At 39.8% G+C, this 25,068-nt stretch overlaps 1 protein-coding gene across 2 annotated transcripts in view; it reads left to right on the top strand.

The window, feature by feature from the left end:
• Positions 1–2,000: 2,000 nt before the first annotated feature.
• Positions 2,001–25,068, top strand: part of st6gal2a (ST6 beta-galactosamide alpha-2,6-sialyltranferase 2a) — a 33,028-nt gene continuing 9,960 nt past the window's right edge. Inside the window, exons 1-5 of one of the 2 annotated variants that reach the window (XM_067516216.1) lie at positions 2,001–2,267; positions 13,972–14,027; positions 14,117–15,194; positions 23,484–23,581; positions 24,680–24,781. In XM_067516216.1, the coding sequence (XP_067372317.1) occupies positions 14,219–15,194; positions 23,484–23,581; positions 24,680–24,781 (1,176 nt within the window). In that variant the 5' untranslated portion in view covers positions 2,001–2,267; positions 13,972–14,027; positions 14,117–14,218. Of the gene's footprint in view, positions 2,268–6,367; positions 6,464–13,971; positions 14,028–14,116; positions 15,195–23,483; positions 23,582–24,679; positions 24,782–25,068 lie in introns of those variants that run through there. The other variant, XM_067516217.1, reaches the window with a different exon arrangement.

Genomic DNA, 25,068 nt, shown 5'->3' with positions numbered 1-25,068 from the left:
ACTGTTTCATCAGCTTCTATGAAAAAGATAAAGTGAGTTTATTTAACTTTTTCCAACCTACATCACCTTAGCTGCTTTAAGAAACGGAAACCTTTGAAACTAAAATAAGTAATAAGTAAAGTGTGTTGATTTTGAACAGAGCAATGAGAAAAAAGTAATAAATTACACTTTTGAGAAATGAGCCTTGAACACTGGTGACCGATGGCACTGATGCTGCTGCTGCTATATCTGGGCCCTCGAGATCATTGAACGTGCTACTGTGCCCCCCATGTGTTTAATTTGTACAAAGACCAATTAATGATAAGATGACCATGGCTCACTTTTAACTTTTAACAGATCAACAAAACCCCAGTGCTGCAAAGCAAACCTCAGTTACCAACAACCTGACAGATAAGTGGAGAAACTGATTCAGCATTTAAAGAGGTCACATGGTTTAACAGGCTATGGGCCTACCAGGTTTTACTAGTGGATAGTTTATCACTAAGTGACGACTACTGTGTTGTAGCTTAATTTAATTATATAAAGATTCTTTGTTGCTGACAGGATTCCTCAAGGATTCCTGACAGCTTTAGCACTCCTAATCCAATCACTGCAGCTCCGATTATGAGGAGACTGTGATGATAATTCCTAATAAAATCTAAACCCTCATGCCTTTTGTTAAAACAATGTTCCACACAGTTAAATATTCCCCATGGTTATAAATTACCATAACAGTCACACTGACTTCAGCTGGAACAACTTTCTGGTTTTATCACCATCAGACTAGTCAAATTCATGAAGATCCTTAATATTCCCTGTGCTTAACCTTGCTTTAATAGCCTGTTGTGGAAATAATTTCTAGTGTTCACTTGGTGGAATGTCACTGTCTGCTCTCACTATAAACAAAATTACTAAGAGGCACATTTAATTTTATATGAGGTACTTAATTTGGTTCTAACGGATAACTCCATGAGAATAACCAAAGTGATGCTCAACTTCTAATCTGGGGCATCTGTTGTCAGGTCCAGTGAATGCTCCAATACAGCCAGACTATCCTGAACTTGGGGAAGTCCCTCATGGCCGTAGTCTTCTATTCACTGCAAAGCATCATACAGGATTTTAAAAGAATCAACTGGCACTGCACAGCTGGGGAGGGGAATGGGCTGTTAGGGGTTCAGTGTCTTGCCCAGAGACACTTCGGCATATAGCCAGGACCGGGGATCAAACCACTCACCCTGTGGTCCGAGGACGACTGCCTTTACCAACTGAGCTACAGACGTAAAAACTCATATTTTGTTTTTGTTTTGTTTGTTTTTTTGTTTTTTTTTTTTTTTGGGGGGGGGGGGGGGGGGGGACTAGATCAGGATGGAAACGTACATATAATTTAATATGTATTTCATTGCTCCCTTTCCTAATAATAAAGAGCTGTCATCCACGGACCACAGCCTCAGTGGCTTGATCCCCGGTCCGGCTTTATGTCGAAGTGTCTCTGGGCAAGACACTGAACCCCCAGCAGCCCTTTCCCATCCCCAGCTGTGCAGTGCCTGTCCAAGCCCGGTAGAAATTGGGGAGGGTTACGTAAAAACTGCCAAATCAACATGCGGACCATGATCTCACGAGATAAACTGAAAATACAAAAAACAAACCGCTAACCATGATGAAGGTTAGCATTGAATTCACTCCCTACACTATAATTTTAACAAAGAAACAAGGAGTAGCCCTTGTTTCTAATTTACTAATGTACAAATTTTGGTAATAATTTTAGTACTATTATGATTAAGTAGTTGCAGCTAAAATATCTTGTCAATATGAAGAACTGACAACTAACAACAAAAACCTGTTAAATTGTGCTTTCAAGGCAGCGGGTGAAGGTTTCTGGAATACTAGCAGTATCAATCTTCTAGTCAAACTTTTATTTAACCAGGACAGGTTAGAGAATGATCCCTTTTATAACGATGCTTATTTAGCTTTAATTCCCTTCACTCCTTTCCTCTGTTCTTCCCTTAACACCAACAAGCCACCTCGATGCCTCAATGAAGAAAAACCCCTCTCGCTGTCTCCGCCCCTGTTCAGCCACGGATGAGAGGAAAAGGGCCAGCAACAATGTGATAGACAACACACACTCTCCGCTCCCGTAGACGTAGTAGTGGATATAGATTCGCAGTGAACGGAGAGTCCAGACGAGCCAAACCGGGCTGGATGGTCACTGTACAACAAGTCGAACGGGAGCAAAATGGACCCGTCGGCCAGCGGCGGCAGCATCCAGTGAGGACCGACACAGCTTTTAGGTAAGGCTTTGTTCGCTTTGCGCAGGATTTCCATACAGATTTGCATTCGCTGCCTTAGCGTTTCGTGCAGAAAACAGCAGCACAGAGCCAAATAAATGCATGCACGATGTTTGTTTAGCACGAATATTTAGGATGCCTTTGTATCAAATGGATGAGAATGTAGCAGGGAAATCCTTTGTCTTGGGTTATTTACCGGATTACCGCGATCAACGCAGGAATCTCATTTAAAGGCAGCTAATTTTAGTCACCGCGCGTTTCTTTAAGGTTTACGCAAAAACATGGTTTGTTAAGCACGAGGGACTTTATTGACACATGCAGCGGAGTTCGCCCTGCGTTACTTTAAGACGCTCTTCTATTCAGTGTCACTGAGTCCTTTTCTTTCTTTTTTTTCAGAAAATCAGTTTTCTCTACAGTGAAGAGTTCATTCAGAGCTTAAACAGAGCAGCCAGGCCTACACGCTGCTCTACTACAAGATGCAGAGGTGTATTGTTCCTTTGACTCACACTTCTTGTTAAACAGTCTCATGCACATGGCCCCATTGAACCAAATGGAAATCCCAAGCCATTGGGAGATGATAATAAGAAAGTAACAGTGCCAATACGGAGGAAACCTAACGTTTCTTTTTTAGTCAGAGCTGCCATGCAAAATCCTTCTATGATATATTTTGAAGTATTTTGCATGGTATCCGTTTTCCTCTGTACGTGTGACCAATTCTTCTGCATAAAACATGATTGCAGCACTGTTGTATTACTGATAGACTGCACAATAAAATGTCTTATTTTAGATCCACAGCTGCACCACTTTGTTTGCAGCAGCTTAATTACTACCAACCAGACAACATCTCAGCTTTCAAACCAAAGTCTTCAAAGTGCAATAGTTCTAATCGCCATTACATCACACGCTGGAGGGCAGTGAAGGCATTCAAATGTAGAGGGAAAACACTTGAGTGTCAATTAAGTGTTTTTGTTTTTTTAGTGGGAGAGAGTTTGAGTGATGTGTTTGAAGTGCGGCAAATTGTCACCTATCTGCAGAAGGCAAGTCAAGGTTTTATCACTCTGCGCTGTTGAGACTTCTATGAGTTCACACTTCTTGCAGTCCACTGGACACCAAGGTTTCTGTCTGCTTATGCTTTTTGCTTACCTGTGCAGCACAAACAACAAGCTCAAATAAATACAGAGCTTTCCCAAAAGGTAATTGTGACATTGCACCAGAAAAATGTCGTTTGTTTGTTTGTGTGCAGCTACTGAATAATAATGTGCTCTCCAAAGCTTTTGAGAGGTTATAACAAGGACAATTGGACAGTGTTGTTTTTCCCTGCAGAGTATATATAAAACTACAGCAAAATGATTTGCCTTCACTTTCCAAGTTAACTCAATGTTTCTACCCGCACCAAAAAGGCATTATGGAGATGCTAATGGATACCTGATGAATACACACACTCCGCCAGGCTCTGTAAAACAGTCAGGACTCTCACAGTACAGCTTTTACACATAAATATCTTAGTACTGTTACACGCTGGCTGGCACCTCTTTGTCTCTGCAGCTGGATATTTTTTGTCTGAATGGGGTGCCCTCCCCCTCCGTGTGCAGACAGAACACAGGTGTGTAGGAGAGCTGCTGTCTTCATACTCACCAGCAATATTCCACATTTACTTTACCAGGGCGAACCACCGTACAGTAGATCTGCAGCGAGTTTACACACAGACCCTATTCGCTATTTTTCTTATTTTTATTTTTTTATAACCGCACCAAACCTTCTTCGTTAGAGTTGCTAGAAATTTAGCCCAGTAGATTGGTGGTCAGTAACTTCCCATACAGCCAGCGAACTCTGCACAGTATCAAAGGAGAAATAAAAGCTGTTTGCTTACAAAAAAATTGAGGTTTGATCTCTCGCAAATCCCCAAAAAACACCTGAGCCACAGCTACAAGAAACAATATAAAAACAATTGTTGCACAGAAAAAAAATACTGTAGCACATACAGGAGATCAGGACAGGGCATCAACACAATCAACACTTGGTGGTCGAGCCTAAGGCATAAAATGCTCAAATGATTGGGTATGTTCATGTTGAATCAATGTGCCCAGTGGTGCACGTGGACAAGCAGCTGCAGCCAGTGGTCAAGGGGTAAACAAGGATAAATTAATGTGATGTTTAGCACCTAACAAAGCTATAAAAACGGTGTGAAAATATTCATTCACGCTTGGTGCTCACATGTTTTCAGTACAAATTTACATGCCAATCAGTGGACTGAAAAAGACCTCTGGAGATTGATTGAGATATAGATATAGATATAGATAGATAATTTATTCCCTTCAATGATAGAATAGCAGGAAGCGAAACACTGCTGTTCTAAAAATACTAACTGATGAAATGCATAATTGGTGTCAATGATGACCTAGTAATTAAGTTAAACTAGTAGTGAAAGATTAGATCTGAATAGAAGGTCTGCACTAAATTCATTGTCGTGAATGTTAACCGAAGTGCCAGTAAGGTGTAGTACTTTAAATCCTGTATCACCTCTGCATTTCTGAAACTGGTGAACATTTACAGTCAAGGCTGTGACACCCGAAGCTGATGGTTGGCTATGGTTAGCCAGAGAAGCAGAATGCTGCTTGGGTAATGTTTTGTGCATCTGCAGGACTAGGTCTTTGTGGCTTTTGGTCTTTGTCTTTGTGGTGTGTTCAAGTGCCCAAGATAGAAGGTGACATGAAATGATGCAACACTTGGCCTTCATTTCTTTGACATTGGGTTGTTGTCTCTGTACTTAAAGCTTTTAACTTGTACTCATTGTCTTGTTTTTCACCTTTAAAAAAAAAACAAAAACTATTCTTTAGTTTTGTGGTCCTGTGTGCACCCAGTTAATAAACTTGGTACCAGTGGACATATCTGTTTCTTTAGTTGCTGAATGCCCCATTGTGTTCACAATCTTGTACCCTGGTTTGGAGGTTGTCAACAGTGGCCTTTTAGTTTTTTTCTTAGTTTTTTTACTGACAGTAACAGTAAAATGCAGCTAAAAATGAAACTGAGAGCAGGAAGAGTAAATCAAAACACAACATTGCAGACTGGACAGCAAAATAATGAGCCAAAGCTCACCACAAGTCTCTGTAAAACCTAAGGTAAACTTAAAACTTGGGTGCGGGTTTTTCACTTTGTGTGACCCTTTTCACATTTTAACACTGTCCTTTGAAGCATTTTTAGAAAAATATTAGTTATTAGCCACTTGAGTAATTCGATTTCCTCCTATAGAAACTCAGTACTTAATATCACTACTTCCAATAAACTGACAAGACTAAACTTTTGGATCAATACTCAGCATATTGTTTTTGGTTAATGTCAAAGATGTTCATATCTTGGAGGTAGAGTTTCATTTTTAAAAGTTCCAGTTTTGTATACATAGAGGGACAGCACAGAGTATTGGAGGAACTACATGGACAGACACTCTTGGAAGGTGGAGGTGTAATTTCAGATGCACGCTGACCGACCAAAGCAGCAGTTATCTGAGCTCAGCCTTCAAAAGCAGGAGCACTGGAGTCATCAAGACCAGCTGTGCCCCTCACTCCTGGATGAGTGTGTGAGCGCTCAGAGGAAAGGACTCTCCATGAGAAACACATGGACATCCTGGGTAATTAGGTGTGTGTGTGTGTGTTGAGGTTAAGCTGTCTGAAATGGCTCTAGAGCTGTAGAGGAGTGTTCCACAGGCAGTCAAGAAAAATTTTTCACAGCAGCCAGCGTGAGAAATCCTGATATGAATGAATCCAATCAGCATATTTGTTTAAAGCATTAGCATATGTGTTACCTATAGACAAACCAGTTAAATGTGGGTTTCTGCTCTTTGAACTATTGGGATTCAATTGCAGTTCAATAACAAATGTGAGTAATTACAGTAGGTTTGAAAAGGTCATACAGTAATGGTACAAGCGTTTCTATGTCCATTTACCTTCTATAAGAAGAGGAACAGGCAGCAAAATGAGCTATAAGTGAACTCTCTCTACTTTCTCACATCAAAGACCCGCCTGCTGTGGGCTTCTCTGCTCCCAGCTGTATTTATGGGGCCTAATGTGGGGTGTAGAGCTGCATTTCCTTCATAGGACCTTGCTGTTGGCAGGCTGTATTCAAGCGAGCTCCTTGCTCCGTGAAAGCCTGTCATCAGGATTCGCAGCCCTCCGTGATTTATCAGAATAGGATGTGCTCAGAAGGTCAGGATGATTCAACTCTTCCCGGGCCAGTTTCATCAGACGTCCTTTCTTCTTTAAGTAGAGGTTACCTTTTGAAACTAAACATTTGTGTAATTTCCTCCTTTCTTTACTCTGATTTGAGAAGTGCTTTTGTTGTTAGTTTTCTGTTCTTAAGTCTCCTGTTTAGTCAGTGGCTGTTTAATGACTTTCTTTTGTCCGTTACTGTGTCAAAGATTTGTATTTTCCCCCATGACCATGTCAGCAGTGCTGCTTTCAAACGAAAGCTGTTCTCTCTCCTGCTAATTACAAGGCACTCTCATACGGACTCTAAGGTCATTGTGTGTATGTGTTGATGTTTCATATACATACAGTTGTGTCTTCTTTACATACGCTATTAGGTAGCAGTAGCAGATGGACCATGACAGGTGCATGTGAGAAACTTCTGCCTCCCTGCACCTCTTGGCCAACGCTGGGTGTAGTCACTTCTTCAGAGCAAGATTAATGAGTGTCTAAGCACGCCATTGCAAAAATAGACATTTTTGCTCGGCTGATATAATCTGTGCGGTGAAGGATGATAGCAGGGGACAGGACAGACTTAATCTGCCTCAGTGGGATCAGTCTTTAATGGAGTTAGTACTTTCTGCTCTGACCTTGCTGGACCTGGTGCTACAGCAGCATGAAGCCATCCCTCATGAGTCTGGTCTTGCTACCACCTACAGGAAACTGGGATCAAACACATCTTGCTTGTTTTTCTTTGATTTCACAAAATGAAAAATATAGTTTCATCTTTTTTTTCTCTTTGTGTGTGTGTGTGTGTGTGTGTGTGTGTGTGTGTTTATGTCACAAAGAGCTCAGAATAACTCATACTTTTATGTAAAATGCAGTATATTTTTAGATTTTCTTTCACCGTGGAGTCAGTGCAGCCAAAGAGAGAGAAACCCACATCGTTGACTAAGTGACATGTGGCATTTTGTTTACTGAAAACAGCTTTTGTTAAAGCCTTGAAAATACCATTTCCAACAAATTGACTTCATATAATGTGGAATCTGTCAGTATAAAATGATTTGAATTTCTGTCTGGACTAATGCTAGAACAATAAATCAGCCAGGTTGATATGAGGTTTTGCAGATATCTGTGTGCAAATATAGGCCAATGAGTAACAAGGAATGTCTAAAGGCAATTACATTTATAATATCAACAATGACACAGTTTTTACAGTTTTTATTTTTATTTTCCAACTCTGTGCACATTTTGGCTACATGTGACTAACTGACGAATTGGTAATTGTTTTGTCTCTAAACAAAGGCTGGGCCCTTAACCGCACTATTCACAAAGCAGTAATACCACAGAATGAATTTAAAATATCTTTCTAAAATAAACTTAATCTTACTGAAATTAATTTTGGAAGCCACAAATGTTCTCACTCATTTACCCACGTAATTATTAGACTGTTTCCACAGGCAATTGTGGAAATGAGTGTAAATGCATTTTGGTTTTATTCACAAATCTTCGGCCTAAAAGAAAAATTATTGTTGTTATCATTAAGATGAAAGATGGTTGTGTGGGTTGTTTAAGGTGTTTTTAAAGTGGTGAAAAAGATCTAATTAATTAAAAAATGTGAGGGGTCCATGTTGCAGCTGAGTATCTCTGAATATCTGTATCTCTACTGTATGTGCACTGTGGTAAAAGCAGCGCTACAATACTAGTGGGGAGTAACACTTATCCTGACATTACGTGCAAGTCCCAACAAGTTGATTTGTAGCCGGGACAGAAAGGCATGCCTGCATTTCCTAAAGTGGCCTGTTGTGTTTTTATTTAACTTCCTTCCTTCTTTTCTGAAGAACAGGACCTTGGATTTAACTTGTGTTGCGTTCTATTTGTTGTTAAAGCGGTAGTTTACTTTAGGTTCGTAGTCTGTTCCTGGTAGCTCATCATCTGTATATGCGTGCAGTCATGCGATAGCATGCTCCAGTGTTTGATTGGCAGGCATTTGGATGGCTGGAATGAGCCGCATCGCCTGCAGTGTGTTTCCAGCTCCACATGCTAGGTGCCAGTGGTGAGAAGCTGCTTGACTTATTACTGGTAGTATGTCACATTTCCACAGAAAGACTGGCAGACAACAGTGGTACATTAGCTACACGCAAACGCAGAGATGCTGTGGGGGATGGAGTGGTGTGGTGGTCATTGGAACAACACGCAGCGTGGAATACTGTCTGCATGTACATCCACATACAAAGCACTACAACTGAATGTAGGCCACAGAAAAAGATGTGGGGGAAGGAAAGGTGAGCTTTAGACTTGGAAACCAATGAAGGAGGAAACCTTTCATTATGTCCTCTTGTTGGAGCAGAGGCCGGATTAGGGCAGGATTTATAAAGAGCATTTTAAGCTTTTACTTAAGAAGTAATGATTCATTTTTTCCGTTCATCAGATGAAACAAAGACCCTATACAGTATGTACACAAAAACATACTGTTTGTCATCAGCACTGTCCTTCTCTCCACTCCTGTTCTGCTTGACCCAGAAACTATGCTGCAAAATTAGCAGCAAAGGCAAAACTGCTTTGCCTAATTGTTTTACACAACAAAATTTACTTGAGCTACGACATCATCCTGTCGTAGTTGCTCACTTATATGAGCTAAGGTAGCCAGCCATTCAGTCTACGTGCTATTCTTAACAGCTGCACTTTGAGGTTTCAAGAAGTGATGAAGTGCAGTGGACCCTTTGGAGATCTTGGATGCTGGCTGTATAATTACACAGGCTGAAGTCTGATGTCCTACATGGCAATAACCTCATTGCCTCCTGAGGCTAAAGCAGTGTGGGTCTGCAGCAGGGGGTTCATTAAGTGAGGAAAGAGATACAGTTCATTTAGTCTCTTCGTGTCCCTGTTCCAGTCTGTCTTTGCTTTTGTCTGCAGTGCTCATTTCTTTCTTGTCTGATCTGTAACCACACCAGTTTATATCTCTAGATTATATGAGGAACGTAGAGTAGTGTGTTGTGCAGTGAAATATTATGCCTTATATTTGCTATGTTTGGAAGACTCGTATTGGATGAGTTACAAAAATGATCCCAGATCAATACCAGTATATGTAAGTATTTCTGCATTAAGACACTTAGTGGAGTTCTGTTTGTGAAAATATTTTTTACAAGTCTATTAATTAGAACAGTGATTATATAGGTGTACTTCATAACATGTTTTAACCTTTTTCAAAGTCCAAAATGTATGCAGTATTATTGATAAATATGCCATATACCATCGTCATGATCTCTGTCTCATATGTGGATGTGCAAAGGGGGAGAAGCCAAGGCAGAATGATAATTTATTTAGACTCTGTTAAGAATAAATGGAATTTGTTGAATTATGGGAAAAACAATATGATCCTAGAGCTTGATAATTAATATATACAATACAACAGGACATTTCCACTATCATCACCTTCTTTCCATATACAGAAAGTCTTTAGGTAGCCAGTTCATGCAGATAGTTAAGCATGCAGTGCGTCTACTGAGCAGGTTTAAAGACAGTGGCTAAATCTAAAGGTGGAATACAACATCTGCCGTACAAAACTGTAACACTGAAGGGAGGTGCATGCCAGATAGCAAAGATCAAGTGACCTTGGTTGACTTCCTCAAAACACAGATGCAGAGCTGTTAGCAGCTGAGCTGTTATCTTCAACCCATCTATGAACAAACGCTTTGATTTGACAATCTGGTGTGAACCGTACAAGATAATAAGCAAAGTGTGTGTGTGTGTGTGTGTGTGTGTGTGTGTGTAAATAAATAAATAATATAAAAATAACATACACAATTTAAATTCATCTTGGGCCCAGTAGTTGTGTTTTTTTTTTTTTTTTGTTCCCCAACAGCCTGTTTATAATTCTATTTATTACCAAACTGGAAAAAGTGTTTTTCCTTCCTCACTTTTCATACATGTAGCATATACTCTATTTGCATTTTTACCATGTTCTGTTCATATAATCCTGGGAGACGTGGCCTGGAATTGTACACATTGAATTCAGAAATATGAAGTGTCTTTCCTGCTTAGGGGAACTGGTTGCCTCATTGTGATCAATTTGTTGCTGCTGGTTACTGCTTGAACTTTTTGAAGTGACGATGAAAAAAAGGGCTGTATTCTTTATTTTTTTTTAGGTGGAGTCTTGTGGAGTTAATCTTTTATGAGGAACAAGCCCTTTGGTCAGTGTTTTTATTCGAGAGAACAGGCACACTTACATCCCATTGCCATGCACTGAGCAGAATAGAGAAGGACAGCACATTCTCTTGGACAACCAGCCTGGGATTTCTTTGTTCTAAATAATGTATTTCATTCATCCACTTCCCTACCTGACAGATGTGTTTAAGCACCGCAGATCAATGTTTGTAGCCTAATCAGACGCATTACAAATTGACATTATCTGCTTTGAGAACACGTTCTAGTGAGCTGTTGCACATCATGCGGCCTTTACTCTCCTATCTTTATTTCCCCCGAAACCTCATGATACCTATTTGAGATTTTTTAGGTTGGCTGTGATTAAAGAATTCATAATACGTTGTTGTCAACCTGGCTCCTCAGCTGGGTGTTGTAATTTGGACCAAACTATTTTAAGTTTGATGCTTTCTCTAAAAAGCAAAACCATGTTTGTAGCTACAGGAAGTCTTAAAAATTACAAGGTAATTGGGAGCCACATGATTAAAATAACGTATGTATCTTGAAATAATTTTTAAGATACATAACCTTGTAAACCTACAAACCATTCAGGAAAACCAATATATTTTATGGTGTCAGATGTTGTGCCCGGCCAAGGTTTTCATTTCAGTTAAACTAGTTATAATAAGTCATAAGTTTGAAAGAAAAGTCGGAGTAAAGTGCAGTTCAAAGTGTGATTGAACTGTTTTTTTTTTTTTTTTGCATCTGAGACAGAAGTGGTTCTAAAGAAACTCTTTAGCAAAGCAGTAGATGCAGATGAGGAAGTAATGGATGTCCAGACTTTGCAAGTGGAAATTACAATATAATATACAGTTAGAACTTGCAGTGAAAATACATTTTAGACTCTCATAACAGCTCTGAACCATTAATAGTATTAGTTTTGCAGGCTACACAGTGTTCTTCTGTTTTAAAATTATTGCTATGAATGAATCATGAGCTATCACAGCGGATGATAGTTTACAGCTACATGTGATGCATAATCACAGCTGTTTGGTGCTGTGCAAAACTCCACTTCTTCACCATCCTTTTCATTGACGGGTATAATGAGTCCATTCATGGCTAACTGTGAGAGTTGAAATGAGATCATCGCATCACTGGTGGATTAACAACTTTTGGCAATTTAACAGTGAAATCCACATTTTTACATCGAAGTGATTTTACGTTCTTTTTACCTTCTACAAGAAGTAGTGCTGCATGAACTAAGCTCTTCAAATGTATTTATTTTCATAATCACAAGAAGAAAAAAATGTTTTACTTGATAAGTTGACTGATAAGTTGAATAACAGTCTAACTTTTAACTTTTTTAAGGAAAAATACCAAATGTCTTTAGGTTTAGCCTCTTTATTTAAATGCTGTTTTTTGCCCTTCTGTAAAAGAAAAGTAACTTTTAACCAGTGTCCTCTTTATCACAATAGTTTTCCATCTTTGATGATCATAGGTTCAAACTGAGTTTTGGTTTTGCTTTCTACTAGATGTGTGCTTTATGTTCTGTTGGGCTCTTTTATCACCATCCCCTGTTAACTCCCACTAAGTAATTTTGTCGTCCTTTGCCGTCTGGCATGCACCTTGCTTCACCGTATCCCGTTTTGTACAGTTTGGTTGTCTAGCCCTCACAAGAAAAGCTCAGTCCTCCACCCCCGCCTCTCCATCTGTGCCACACATTTATGTTGTTTTACTGCAGTTACTGAAGCCCACATCTTGATTGCTGCCAGTTGAGGCGAGTTTACACCCCATACACAGATGCATGCATGGCATTCTCCCTGCACACATCCTCAGTGTTGCATGTAGATGACTTTTGCTTTTGGGTAACATTGCCATTGGGCATCAGTGTGTTTTTGAACTCTAAATGAACTCTATTGTTTTTAATGTGTTGGGCGTGCTGCTGTTATTTCCAGGTGTTAATTGTTGTGGTACAGTACACATGTCAGAACTGCTACACAGGGATTACTTCCTGACACATATCCTACCTTTCTGAGGTCTTTAGGCCTGAGAAAGAACATGATAAACAGTGTGTGTGTGTGTGTGTGTTGTTGTTTTTTTTCCCTCTTCTCCCATATGGTGACCGCTCCCTCTGGCCTAGTTGCTGCCCGCTGTTTTCCGCCTGCTTGACCCGGGTCACTGGATGATCTTTGGCCTCTTGAGTGGCCCATGGGTGGGAACCCTGGATGTCTGGAGGGGAAGGGCAGAGACCACAGGGGCACTTGATATACATCCTGCTGCTCTTTGCTGGACCCAGCAGCCACAGACACAGGAAGCTGTAATTAAGACTAAAAGAGGCTTAACACTCATGAGCTTTTTTCTCCTGCCTCACTCTGCCACTCTCTTTAGGGAAATGCTCGTGCATTAAGAGACCAAAACTCATAATTGCGTGTGGTTGAGAGGATTGTAGTCCTCTGATGTGAGGCAATTTAATGCTTCATTTGTTCACCTTCAGTGCTTTGTATTTTGCTCTCTAAGCCATCAGTGAACCTAACGTGTTGTACACCAGAGGATTGTCAAGGCAAAAATAAGTCAGGCTGATAATAAGTGTGTGTGTGTGTGTGTGAGAGACACTTAACAGGTGGGTCATTCAAAGCACCTTGTTCGTCTGTAGATTTTCTTTTGTCTCTTTGAGTAATCCCACACTACTTTATGTCTATATATGGGGATCGTATTATTTGCTGCAGGAATAAAGGTTCATCTTTTCATAGTTCGTCATGACTCTTGCTGTGTATAAGAATCTAAACATTTAAAACATACTGTATATTGTAAGTATGTGAAAATAGTATTTTGGATTGTTGGTTTTGAGTTATCTGAAGACACACCTTTTTCAGTTTTCCATCACTTTTATTTAGATGATTTAAACATTAGTAAGCCTTAGCTAATGTCACAAAAAATAATCACATATTTATGAAGAGTAACGTTTAGCTTGTTAAGCTTCAGGAAAAACAAAGGTCCTGGCATGGGATTAATCTATTAAAGAAAGTGTTTTTCTATTGTTTTTTTATGTTATTTTATCTTATTAGAAATATGTTCTAAAGTGTATCGTAATGTTAAAGGCTTCTGTGAAGCACACTCAATAAACAGCACTGACAGCAGTACAGAGATATTCACTTCTACTGTAATGTAATTGTCTTACATTAGAAATGAAGGCATCTGTAAATTTGACTACAATTACTGAATAAGGCTAATTACTACCTTTTATGTTATAAGTCGAAAGCAGCCAACTTCTGCTCTGCAGGTGTTTTCCTGTGGTGTGTCTGTGTGTTTTCCATGCACACACACATTTTATCGATGCCTGTGTATTCTTGGCTTCTTGACTAATTTATTGCACTCCTCTTCCTAAGGTCCTGTTTTTTTCTGGGCGAACGATGGACATGAAACAATAAAAGAATCAGTTGATGTGAGTGTTTTAAACCTATTCTGTAGTAGTCACACAATTTTTTTTTTCATCCCCTGAGCATTATAATTCTGAGCTCTCTTCTTTTTCAGGCCCTCCAGGTGAACTCTGGGCAAGTCCTGGTCGTGGGGTTGTGCGTGGGGTTGTACCAGCTGAACAGGCGTGTATGAAAGTGAGAGGTAATTAACTCCAACATGAGGCAGTGGCGGAGGTTGGTGTTGGTGGGAATGCTCGCCTGGGTTGTCCTCTTCCTCGCCCTCCTCTCTTACTTCCTGGATGCTCGTGTGGATGAGCCCCTGTCTTCTGCTGGCTCTTTACTCTCTCAGCATCCTGACATCCGTCGCCTGGCCTCCATACAGGCCTCCCAGCAACAGCATGCAATCCTGGGCTCCAGACCGGAACGGACTTTGACTTTAACTACAACCTACCCCAGGGATGACCCAGAGCCTGAACCTTATGCCAGCTCTACAACACCAGAGTCCAGCCTGGAGGTGAGCCACAGCCCAAACAGTGCGCCCTATTCCATCTATGGTAGCCAGGAATTGATCCACCAGGACCCCCAGAGTCTGGCTGCCTGGTCCTCATTTGGCACAGAGAATGTGGGTTCTTACTCAGACCCTGTAGTCCAGAGTCGTGAGAAAAGATCTCAGATCACTGAGCACCATGTTAGCACCCGACAGAACCATGGCGGCGAGGAGGAGGAAGAAGATGAGAATAACAATGAAGTAATGGGAAACAGAAAGAGGACTGTGGTAGCCAGGAGGGTGGGTGAGGACTCCTCTGACCTGGAAGAATATTATTTTTCCAAGTCAGCCTCTGTGGTGCAGCGCCTGTGGCAGGGCCATGTGTCCGCCAACATGCTGAGTCTTCGTCTGCAGCGTGCCATGAAGGAGTATGTGAGTGCCAACAAACACAATGTCTCCTACAAGGGGCATCGCAGGTCCACCCGGAGTGCAAAGTCACTCCTGTGCCAATTGAAAGTTCAGGCCCGGCTGAAGACAGTGGATGGGTCTGAGAAGCCCTTCTCCTCACTTGGCTGGGCTCATTTTGTGCCATCCCTACCATTGGAACAACTGTACATGCGGCAGGGCCGCCAGAGCAGCTTCAAGTCCTGTGCTGTGGTCACGTCGGCTGGTGCCATTTTGCGCTCGAGATTGGGCAAAGAGATTGGTGAGTAGGGAGATCAGGGACTTTGTGTTTGCACAACAAATAAAGCTTGGCAGAAACGCAACATCTGGGTGACAAACCTTTTTAGGTTGTACTCACACCGTGCCAGAGTCCAACTGAGCCATGCCTAAACCCACTTCTGCAATTGAGCCACTTGAATTTACTATTTTTCCTGTTTTATCTGTGCAAAGATCTTCTTGTTACTGACCACAGTTAATATTTGAGAAGTCTGAGGTCTTTGATGGGAATACAGGAAAAGGGAGTTCAGCGGATTCAACACATTGTTTTGACAAGGAAAATTGTGTTTTGAGTAAGATGAGTTGAAGCGTGAAAATTGCAGACTGTTGCCAAAGATAAAAGGTTGAAAGGACAAAATGTCCACAAAGTTCAAAGCCTTTCTATTAATGATGTTCACTTAATTTTTATATAATTATATATATATTTTATATATTTAATTTGGGATAGCTTGAGATTGTTGGGGTAAAAACTGTAAGGCAAGTGATGGTTATGGTTTATAGGTTTCAGGAACGTATCAGAACAGTTACCCAAATCACATGATGCTAACACAGCTTTCTCTGCTGTAACAACGGCTCTCAGACAGAGAGAAAGACCTGCTACAAGTGAATCCGGTTTTAGTAGAAATATTTCACAGGCTGTTGTACATCCATGAGGTTGGTATAACAAACAAGTCCTCTAACTGTCTTCCTGGTCAACAACTAGCTTGGGTTAGATAAAGAAAGTGTAGGGGCAACACTTTTTCTTCAGGAATCGACATGGTTTCAAAAAAAATATTAACCATGCACCACAGCAAACAGGAAAGGGTCACACAGAGAATAATTCCCCTGCAAAATGGTGTCATGCGATGAAAAAGTCATCATTGTTTCTTTAGTCATCTGCTTTGGAATATTTTCACAATTCATTTTTGTGACAGTTTTACTCGGGGGTAATCATGTGGCCCAGACATGTCACTTTAGTTGGCAAAGTGCAGTTTAGCAAAAATGACTTGATGGCCATTGTCTACAAGATGTTTTAACAGGTGCACCATATGAATTGTTTGCATGCTTCTATTCTATTGACAAATACAGATTAGTTAAGCGTCTACATACTGTGGCAAAAATTGGTCAAATTTGGTTGTACTGGAGAGTATGATTTTTGTTTTTTTGTTTTTTTTTCTCACTGGGGTGTATGACTGCATTCACCTCCTGTGAATTTGAATGAAGAGCCACTCAATTGGTTCGCGTCATACTTTAACAAACAATATGGCAACGTGCAATAGAGAATTCTAACATTTACTGCATTGATGGCTTCCTGTATTGGTTTTGATGTGGCCTGTACTCTGATTTTGGATGGACTATCAGAGGCCATGCATCTTTCATAAGACCTATGTCATACTTATTGGCTGCCCAAAGATTTTGGAATTTGCTCGAGCTCTGGTGGTAAACTAGTTTCAATGATGGTAAAGGCTGCAGAATGTGCGGTGCCGTGGCTTTCGTTGAGCTCAATTTCACAAACTTGTACAACTGATGTAAATTGCGTACGGTGTACATCACCCTTCCTGCTGTATTCTGTCCAAGGATCTGATGCTGTTGGTTGGACTTCCTCGAGGAACAGTATGCTCTGCAACCATGGGCCATGTGGACACGTGGAGCGTCTCACATAAATTATTTTTCTGTGTAGAGGAGAGTGAGACAGAGGCAGCCGCAACGGTCTTTGTCCAATTTCCCATTATCTATTATCTGTCTTTTTATATTGTCCTTCTGGCCCAAAATGTACATGGGCTTTGCAGTGTTTGATGATGCCTAAAGGTTTCTGAATGCGTACTGCGTGCGCGTGTAAATACTGTAAGCTGTTGTTGTATTCTCAACAAGTCGCCACTATATGCACATTGTGAATATATATAAACTATCTGCATTCAAGAGGAACAGAGTAGTTTTTCTTAAAAAAAAAAAAAAAAAAAAAAAAAAAATAATCTGCCACTGAATGAATGAGTCAGTCTTCAGAATAGAGCTTGTAGCTCCTGAATCAACTTAAAGATCACATCATGATTTTTTTTAACTAAAAGGCAAAGCTCTGCGGAATAGCTTATACTTATCAGAATGACAATACATTGTAAAATTATGCAGGTCCTACCTGGATTCTGTTCCTGTGTGGGTCCCCTGATCTGGCATATGGTCCTGTATTGGTATCACCTGATCCAGCGTCGGCCCCATCCCCCACTCTCCCACCCAGTCACTCTTTTGCATATCTACAAAACAGTCCCCTGCCCAGTGACCTTTCTCACCACACTGAAAACAGCCTTTCTGGACACGGTGACATCTTCTCCCTTTGCCGCGTCCCCTGTCTTGTTCTTCCGTCGGTGATGACTCTAGACATGGTGTGTTTTGTGTAGTTAAGCTTCTGTTGCCAACACTGTTTTTTGTTTGTGTGTTTTTTTTGTTTGTTTCTTATTCTTAGATGGAGGAGTGTTGGCTTAGGTCATCTCCATTCACTGTTGCTGCTGTGATACTTTGCTCCTCTACTCCCTCCCCCACCATGCCAGAGCAGAGTCCAGACCTGGAATCACCTTATGAAACTCAGACAAGACAGGATACAGTGTTAGAACATTTTGGACAAAGACTTGCTTTGCGCTTACTACTTTTAGTACCAGTACTATTTCTCTTGTAGACCGTTCTTTTGTGCTATTTTTCTTCGTGTGACTTAGATTTTACTGCGCTGCATACAACTGTAATCAACATTACAGCCGTTAAACTACAATGGCATCTGGTCACCTACCCAACCTAGTAGGTAGTTTTTATTGAGATCTCTGACCTTGTTTAGTTCTTCTCGTGTTTCTCCTTTTCTGTTTCACCTTCATATTATGGTCCGTATCAATCCTCAATTGGATCGGCTTTTCTAGCTCCTCAGTAGGACAGCTTCTCAACCATAGGTAGGAATCAGCTGTTACTTGGTGCGCACTGCTACTGTTCGTCCCTCTGAGTCCACACCACGTGTTCATCCCACTTCCGACACCAAAATCTGTCGTGGCAAAAACTGTAAGGCAAGTTTAAGGCAGCTCACTGTGACTGTTACAGTGAGTTTAATCACCAAAAGGGAGAAACTGCAACAGAGCAGTTCACTCAGAGGGGACCAATCCGATTGACCAGATTTTTCAGTTTATAGGTTTCTTTTCACCACTCAGCTCAGCAGCTGAATTCACAAAGAAGGACAAATGAATTACTCAATGTAAATCAACCGTACAAAACATGCATACAGGTGAATACAGGCACCTAATTAGCAAGTCTCTGAGATTACTCATTTCCCATGTGTTCCGTGCTGGGACAGCTTCCTCTGGAAGCACTGGTCTAAAGACGGTGTGGACAAAAGGTCTGCTGAGGTGTAAAAGCAGAGTTCAAAGAATGCATTTGGCCACCATCAGGAAATATCTCTCGCTAAAGTCTTCTTTTTCCTAAATGTGGCACAAGACCAGACGCCATGTAGTTACTGAAATTAAAGACATTTATCTCCCCAGGAGCATAAATTCACTTAATGACTGTCTAAAACTCATGGTTCTCAGTAGCTGTGATTGCAATATGACAATTAACAGGTCTGTGAAAAATAGGAATAAAACTTAACAAATAAAAGTAAGTTTTATTGAAAATCGTAAATTACAAAATGTCATTACAGTAATGTTTCAAATTATCACTATTTCAGTTACAGATGAAATCCTTAATATGCCATTTCCTTACTTTAAAAAAAAATTATTTTTTTTTGAGGTTTAACTGCAGTAATGCAATTTCAACACTTCTATCTGGTTTGAATTGAGACACTTCCAGTCAGTGAGGAGGCATAATATTTCACTTCATTTGTCGTGAAACTCATACAGAAGTGTTAACCTGCTGCCAATGAAACTTAAAGTAAAAAGCAGTACAAAGCTTAGCTACAGTGTCTCATAACTGTAAATGGTATGCTTGTATATATTCGGTGTGAAAAATGCACAGTGGCCCACTAAGATGTTTGTCTTTAAAGGTCAACAGATGATTTGCATTCACTCCGATTTTTGCCCAGCATTTGGTGATTAACTTGTCAAGCTGTTTGTAAGCAGGGCTGAACGTGTGCCTAGTAGGGTATATGTCTTTGCATTTGTGTATGTGCTCTTGATTTAGTGACTTTGGCAGCTCCTTAGATAGTGTGGAGAGTGTGAACTCGGTGACAGATGGCTCACTTGGAAAAAACCGAACCCCCTCTGGTAACCAATCAGGCTTCTTCACATTGCATATAGCTCCCTCAAATTTCCTTGTAAATTCATCGACATAGCAAGCACTACAATTAATATGGATGGATTTCAGTTTCGTGTAGAATCACTATAAAAATTTCTATATCATTTCTATATTCTGAAAGTGTTGCATACACACCAGCTATCCCAGAAACTGAAAACCAAACAGCTTTCACAGCGAATCAGATGCAAACGAGAGATGCAAAGCTGAATTTGCACTTGACCCTGTGGTCACAGTGGAATAACTTGTGGTGCTGTGTCAGCTCTGCCGTCTTTCACCACCCATGGTTCTACTGGCAGCAAGAAAGTTTCCTCCAGTGCGAGAGAAATCTAAACATTTTAATGGATTTATTTAAAAAGCTGTAGTTGTAAACAGATTGGCTGTGAAGTTGCACAAATACAGGCTGAACATGCACTGTAACACACCTCCAAGTGTGTGAGTGCGAATAACATTTATCTCTGTGCTATTCTCTATTTTAAGCTACAAAGAAAAGGGAGGCAGTCTTGAGTTTTGGGCACAAGGCCTTGGATTAAAACCCGGCAGGTGCTTCTAAATCTCTACTGATGTATCATCATCTCTAGTGTTTATCAGTTTCAGGCCCACATGCCTCCCTGTGGACAAAAGATTCAGAATTATACTTTAATCATATAATTTAACTGCCTCATACAAAAAAACTTTACTTTAAACCTCATATATTCAGTTTGAAATGCATGCTCCTAAGTCAAAATGAGAAGATTCTAAATAAATACCTTTTTCTTTTTTAGGACTATACTCTTTATGGCAAACAGAAGCAGTGTGTTGTCATCCCAGTATTAAGATCCTAAAAGTGATTTTTCTTGACATGAGACTTTGTGACTTGATGAACGAGTTAAGAGAAAGAAAGCCTATTTTAATTATTGAGTAGCCTTGCAGTGCTGGAAAAGCCTGACTTTGCCACATTAATTCTCAGGCTAAACCTCTGTGGGGATTCAACGTGCATTGATCTCACTCTGCCTGCTTGTTCTCACACTGCTGCTCTTCCCTAAAAGGCTGCACTGAATAAAAACCCACATTATGCAGCTGCAAACGGTGACAAATTACATAAAACTAGATGTGAGAATCAGACCCCTTCTCTTGGCTACTTGCAGGTTGGTTGACATTTAGCTGCAGCACTGGGTTCACCATATGTGAGCTGTGTTACCGAGGTTTTAGTGTGCGGATGTGTGATGATGCGTGGCTGCCATCATGTGGTGAACAGGAGGAATATCTCCAGGATAAGTCAAATCCACAGGGCCTTTTTAAGGCTACCACTGGAGGGCACCAAAGTATATAAGATGTATAAAAACTGCAACCTAAAGTCCTGTTTACTTCTAAAAGCGAAGAGCTGACATTCAGGCAAAATCTCTGAGTCATAAAATGGTGTTAATAATGATTTATTTATTTTTTATGAAGACATTACAAGCTCAATGAGGAGAATATGGCATTGTTATATTATTATTATTATTATATGTTATATATCTTTCCTTCTTAACACTGAGATGACCCTTAATTGTCATTTGTGACTGTTTAATTGATTAGATTCCAAAACCAATGAAACATAATGTAATCAAGCACCAGTGTGGATTGGAAACTTCTCACACTGAGGATCTAACAGAAGCTTTTTTTTGTAACCTTGTCAGTGATGTTTTATATTTTTATTTTTATTTCAGCTAAGACCACAACAAAGGCTACTAGGACTTCCAGTCACACAGTGCTGTGTGGTGTTTTGTAGGAGTTTTTGTATGTAAATAAACAGCTGACATTTATTATTACCATTCATCAAGTAAAGCTGAGCATGTACCTCTTTGATAATTCAAATGTTGTAGTTCATACAATACATACATTAATTTAACATTCTATTTGGATTAAAAAAATAAGGAATCAGCAGGTGACAATTTCAGCTCCTCCATATTAGACATGACTTCACAAGAATCTTCAGTGAAAGTGTGACATCCACACGTTTAGACACAAAAAGACCTGTACTCTGAAGTACCTGAATCAAAGCAATGAAAAGGGCCTGACAAGTCCTGAAGTAAGGAAATAGTCTGCAGCTCAGTCACAGGGTGTGTATTACCATATAAAATCTCCACTAAGTAACAGAGAAAAATCAATCAGGCAGGAACAGCAGGGAGCTCACAATGGTTTAATCTTAAACACTGATAGATGGACCTTTTGCATTGAATTAATCAGTAACAGAGTATGATCAGTGGTGAATTAATAATCACAGCGTGTGTTTGCATCACACACAGGAAGTTCTGTTGGAGTAGAAACACGACATCAGCTGGATGATTCTGTATGTTTCACACCGGCTAGAGATAAGTCTAAGTCTCCACATAAAAGCTTTTAATAAAATCAATTATTAACTTAAAAACACGAACCCTATAGGCTATATATAGGTCATAGTCCAACAAAGCTGAAAATCCCAATTTGCAAGAATAAAATATCTTGCAAATGATTTCTCATGAACACATTTCACAGATTGGAGCTGGTGCCTCGATGTCAGTGACATCTGAGTTTCCCTGTGGGGAAACTCAATGGTTTTTCTGTTAGCAGTATAAGTAGGCTTTAACTATATAAATACATAAGTACAAAGTATAAATACATATATAAGTACAAAAAATGTCCATAGATCAAGTAAAAGCAAACATGACAGAAGATGATTCATAGGTTACATTTACTTTTTCATTAGCTACAAAAGACTGACTCTGTTGTAAGCAACATTTCTGTTGGATGTAGACAAAGAATGGTCTCTACTTTAAGACAACAGTGTTGGAAATCTATTGGTGTGGTAGCTCTGTTGGGACCAGATCTGTGTTTTTTGTGTTGTTTTGTTTTGTTTTTTCAGCAATATTTTGAGGGCAAATGCAATGTCAAACGTGAGCATGTTTTTTCTGGTGGAAACTGCAGGATCATCCATTCTGGTGTTAGGTTAACCTGAGCAGCAGGGTCACTGGAACTGACAAATCCATCAACAATCAGGCAGACTTATAAGTTTGAAAGTATTGTTCCAACCATCCATCAACCTGAGGATTTCAGGCTGTTGTGTGAACTGTGAAGGACACAATCAAAACTATCAAAACATCGAACATCTACAACTGCATGGACATTGGCAGAAAGGGGATGTTACATTATTGGTATATTAAAACATGCTGAAACTAAGGCCGTCCAAGGAGGAATCATTAATACATTTTAATATACAAATGTTAACAGAAGTAGTAAGTTAGGGTCAAACTGAAATCCAAAGACTTCAAAAAATAAATAGCAGATCAGACAGAGTTTGTCTGTGCACAGTAACACAAAGTGTTAACAACGTGAATGTGCGAACAAATATAGGGCAAAATAGTTTTTCTGTTTGTTTTTTTTGTTTTTTTTTAATTAAACAGAAAAAAAATGTTTGAGCCCTACCAATCACCTCCAGTTTGATTTTTCTCTGAGCTGTTTTGTTTAAATGGTTTTCCCATCATCAATTGCTAACACTAACCACTAGAGAGCAGTTTTGTTATGCCTGTCAGCCCGAAAGTTGTTTACAGTCAGCGGGATCATAATTTACTTCACTGCAGCCGCTTAGTTGTCATAGTGACTCCTGGCACAAACACATGGATCGTGCTGGAACATTGATCTTGTCCGTGTGTTTGTGTGTGTGTTTGATGTTATTCATATGCAACAGACAGCCTGCAAAGTTCAGTGAGCCACACTGTGCCTTGTTGCATTTGCGTACCTTATATAGTAGCCTTGAAAATGACGCAACTAAGTGTTGACTACTTCGAGGCCTGAACAATGTCTGGGAGTTTGCATTCATCTGAATAACTCAAGGACTGGATGTCATACCTTTTCCCTGATTTAAATAATTATTCTGTAGCAAGTTTTTGATGGAACGCACAAAGTCAGAAAACCAAATCATATTAAAGGGGACAACACTTATGTTTACTATTTATATTTTCCTACATTTGTCATTATATGTATGATTCACAGTAAGTTCACTTCCTGCTTTAGGTGACGTGGTGTGTGGTTTGCCTTTCAGATGCTCATGATGCAGTTTTACGGTTCAATGCAGCACCTACAGAGGGATACGAGAGAGACGTGGGGAGCAAAACCACTATCCGCATCATCAACTCCCAGGTGAGTGACGGCACAGACTTATATGATGCATACTAATGAATCATTAATAGATCTGACTCAGAGAGCTGCGTCGCTCACTGAAAACCATGCAAAACATGTGGAGTGGCTCATAATGAAAATGTAAATGATTTATTACATCATTCCACCTTTTTCTTGACATGCAGTGAAATTATGTTTTATTAATAGGTGTTCTGTATTTTAAGACTTTTGTGGTTTTTATGTATTTTAGTTCAACCACCATTTTTGTTAATACGAAGCCAATTTCCAGAGAAAAGCTCAAATAAGCATTTTTTTAAAAACATAATTACATTTTTCAGTTTCAATATTTGATGTTGACACTTGTTTTCATTGCGCCATAATTTATCCCCCCAAAAATACTCAAAATTTTCTTTTGAATGCAATTGCAACCAAATTTGAAAAATAAGGTTTTTAGAAAGATTCTCATCTATAATTCTCTATTTTGTTTTGGGACATATTCAGATAGGTATTACTATATGTGCTGATCTGTCAACTGAACTGTCTCATTGTTAATCAAACAGTGCAGCATGTAACTTCTGATATTTCATTGCAGTGAGTAGTAACATACTAGAGTCTCCACTCAGAGTGTGGCAACCTCACAGGGACAACATAATGTAACTCATGGACAGATGACTGAACAGCCCTACTGGGCACATGATCAGGGGCCTGAGAAGTCAGGGGGGCCTGGAACAGATCCTCTCTAATATTTCGTGTATGAAAATTACAGAGCCAATCTCAGAAAAAAATGGCTATTTTCTCATAATCTATCAATGTTGTAATTGCACAAAGAGCCACAAGTTTAGTTAATTAACGAGCTTTGAAGATGGTAGTAAGTGGATTTTGTTACATTTAGACTAAGCCAGGTTCGCTGGCTGAAGCCTAATGTTTATCAGATGGTGTGAGAGTGGAATCAGTGTTCTCATCCAACTCTTAGTTTTCTCCAAATATTGAACTATTTGTGAGATTCTGGTTTTGACCCTGGTTTAGTTTGGTCAAATGTTGTAATGTAACATGGAATTTGGCTCACCATTTAAATGGACACTATTTGCTGTGATTTCACACTTCACTTTCCCTCTGCAGATTTTGGCCACTCCTCAGCACCGATTCAATACAACCTCTATTTATAAGAATGTGACCCTGGTGGCCTGGGACCCTGCGCCTTACACTGTCGACTTGAATAAGGTATATATATATATTTTTTTTTTTAATATTAAATGAACCTGTGGCTCACACAAAGCACACACGCAGGTCATCACCATGTCCGCAGCCCAACACCGTGTCTGCAGCCCAACAATGTTTTTGCTTCATAATCTACATGGACATTTGCTTATTTTAGGCCTAAACTCAAAATAAATTGATAAATAAAATATGTTATATCCACTATCTGCTCTCTGCCTGCTCCATCTCACTTCCATGTTGAAATGTATAATTTTGTTTTGGACATATTTCTAAAAGCATGCTCTTATTTG

This window comes from Channa argus, chromosome 9 (assembly GCF_033026475.1).
Source record: "Channa argus isolate prfri chromosome 9, Channa argus male v1.0, whole genome shotgun sequence".
In the NCBI taxonomy this organism is placed as follows: domain Eukaryota; kingdom Metazoa; phylum Chordata; class Actinopteri; order Anabantiformes; family Channidae; genus Channa; species Channa argus.
Note: the sequence above shows the minus strand (reverse complement) of the source record. Positions and strands in the feature narration are given on the sequence as shown.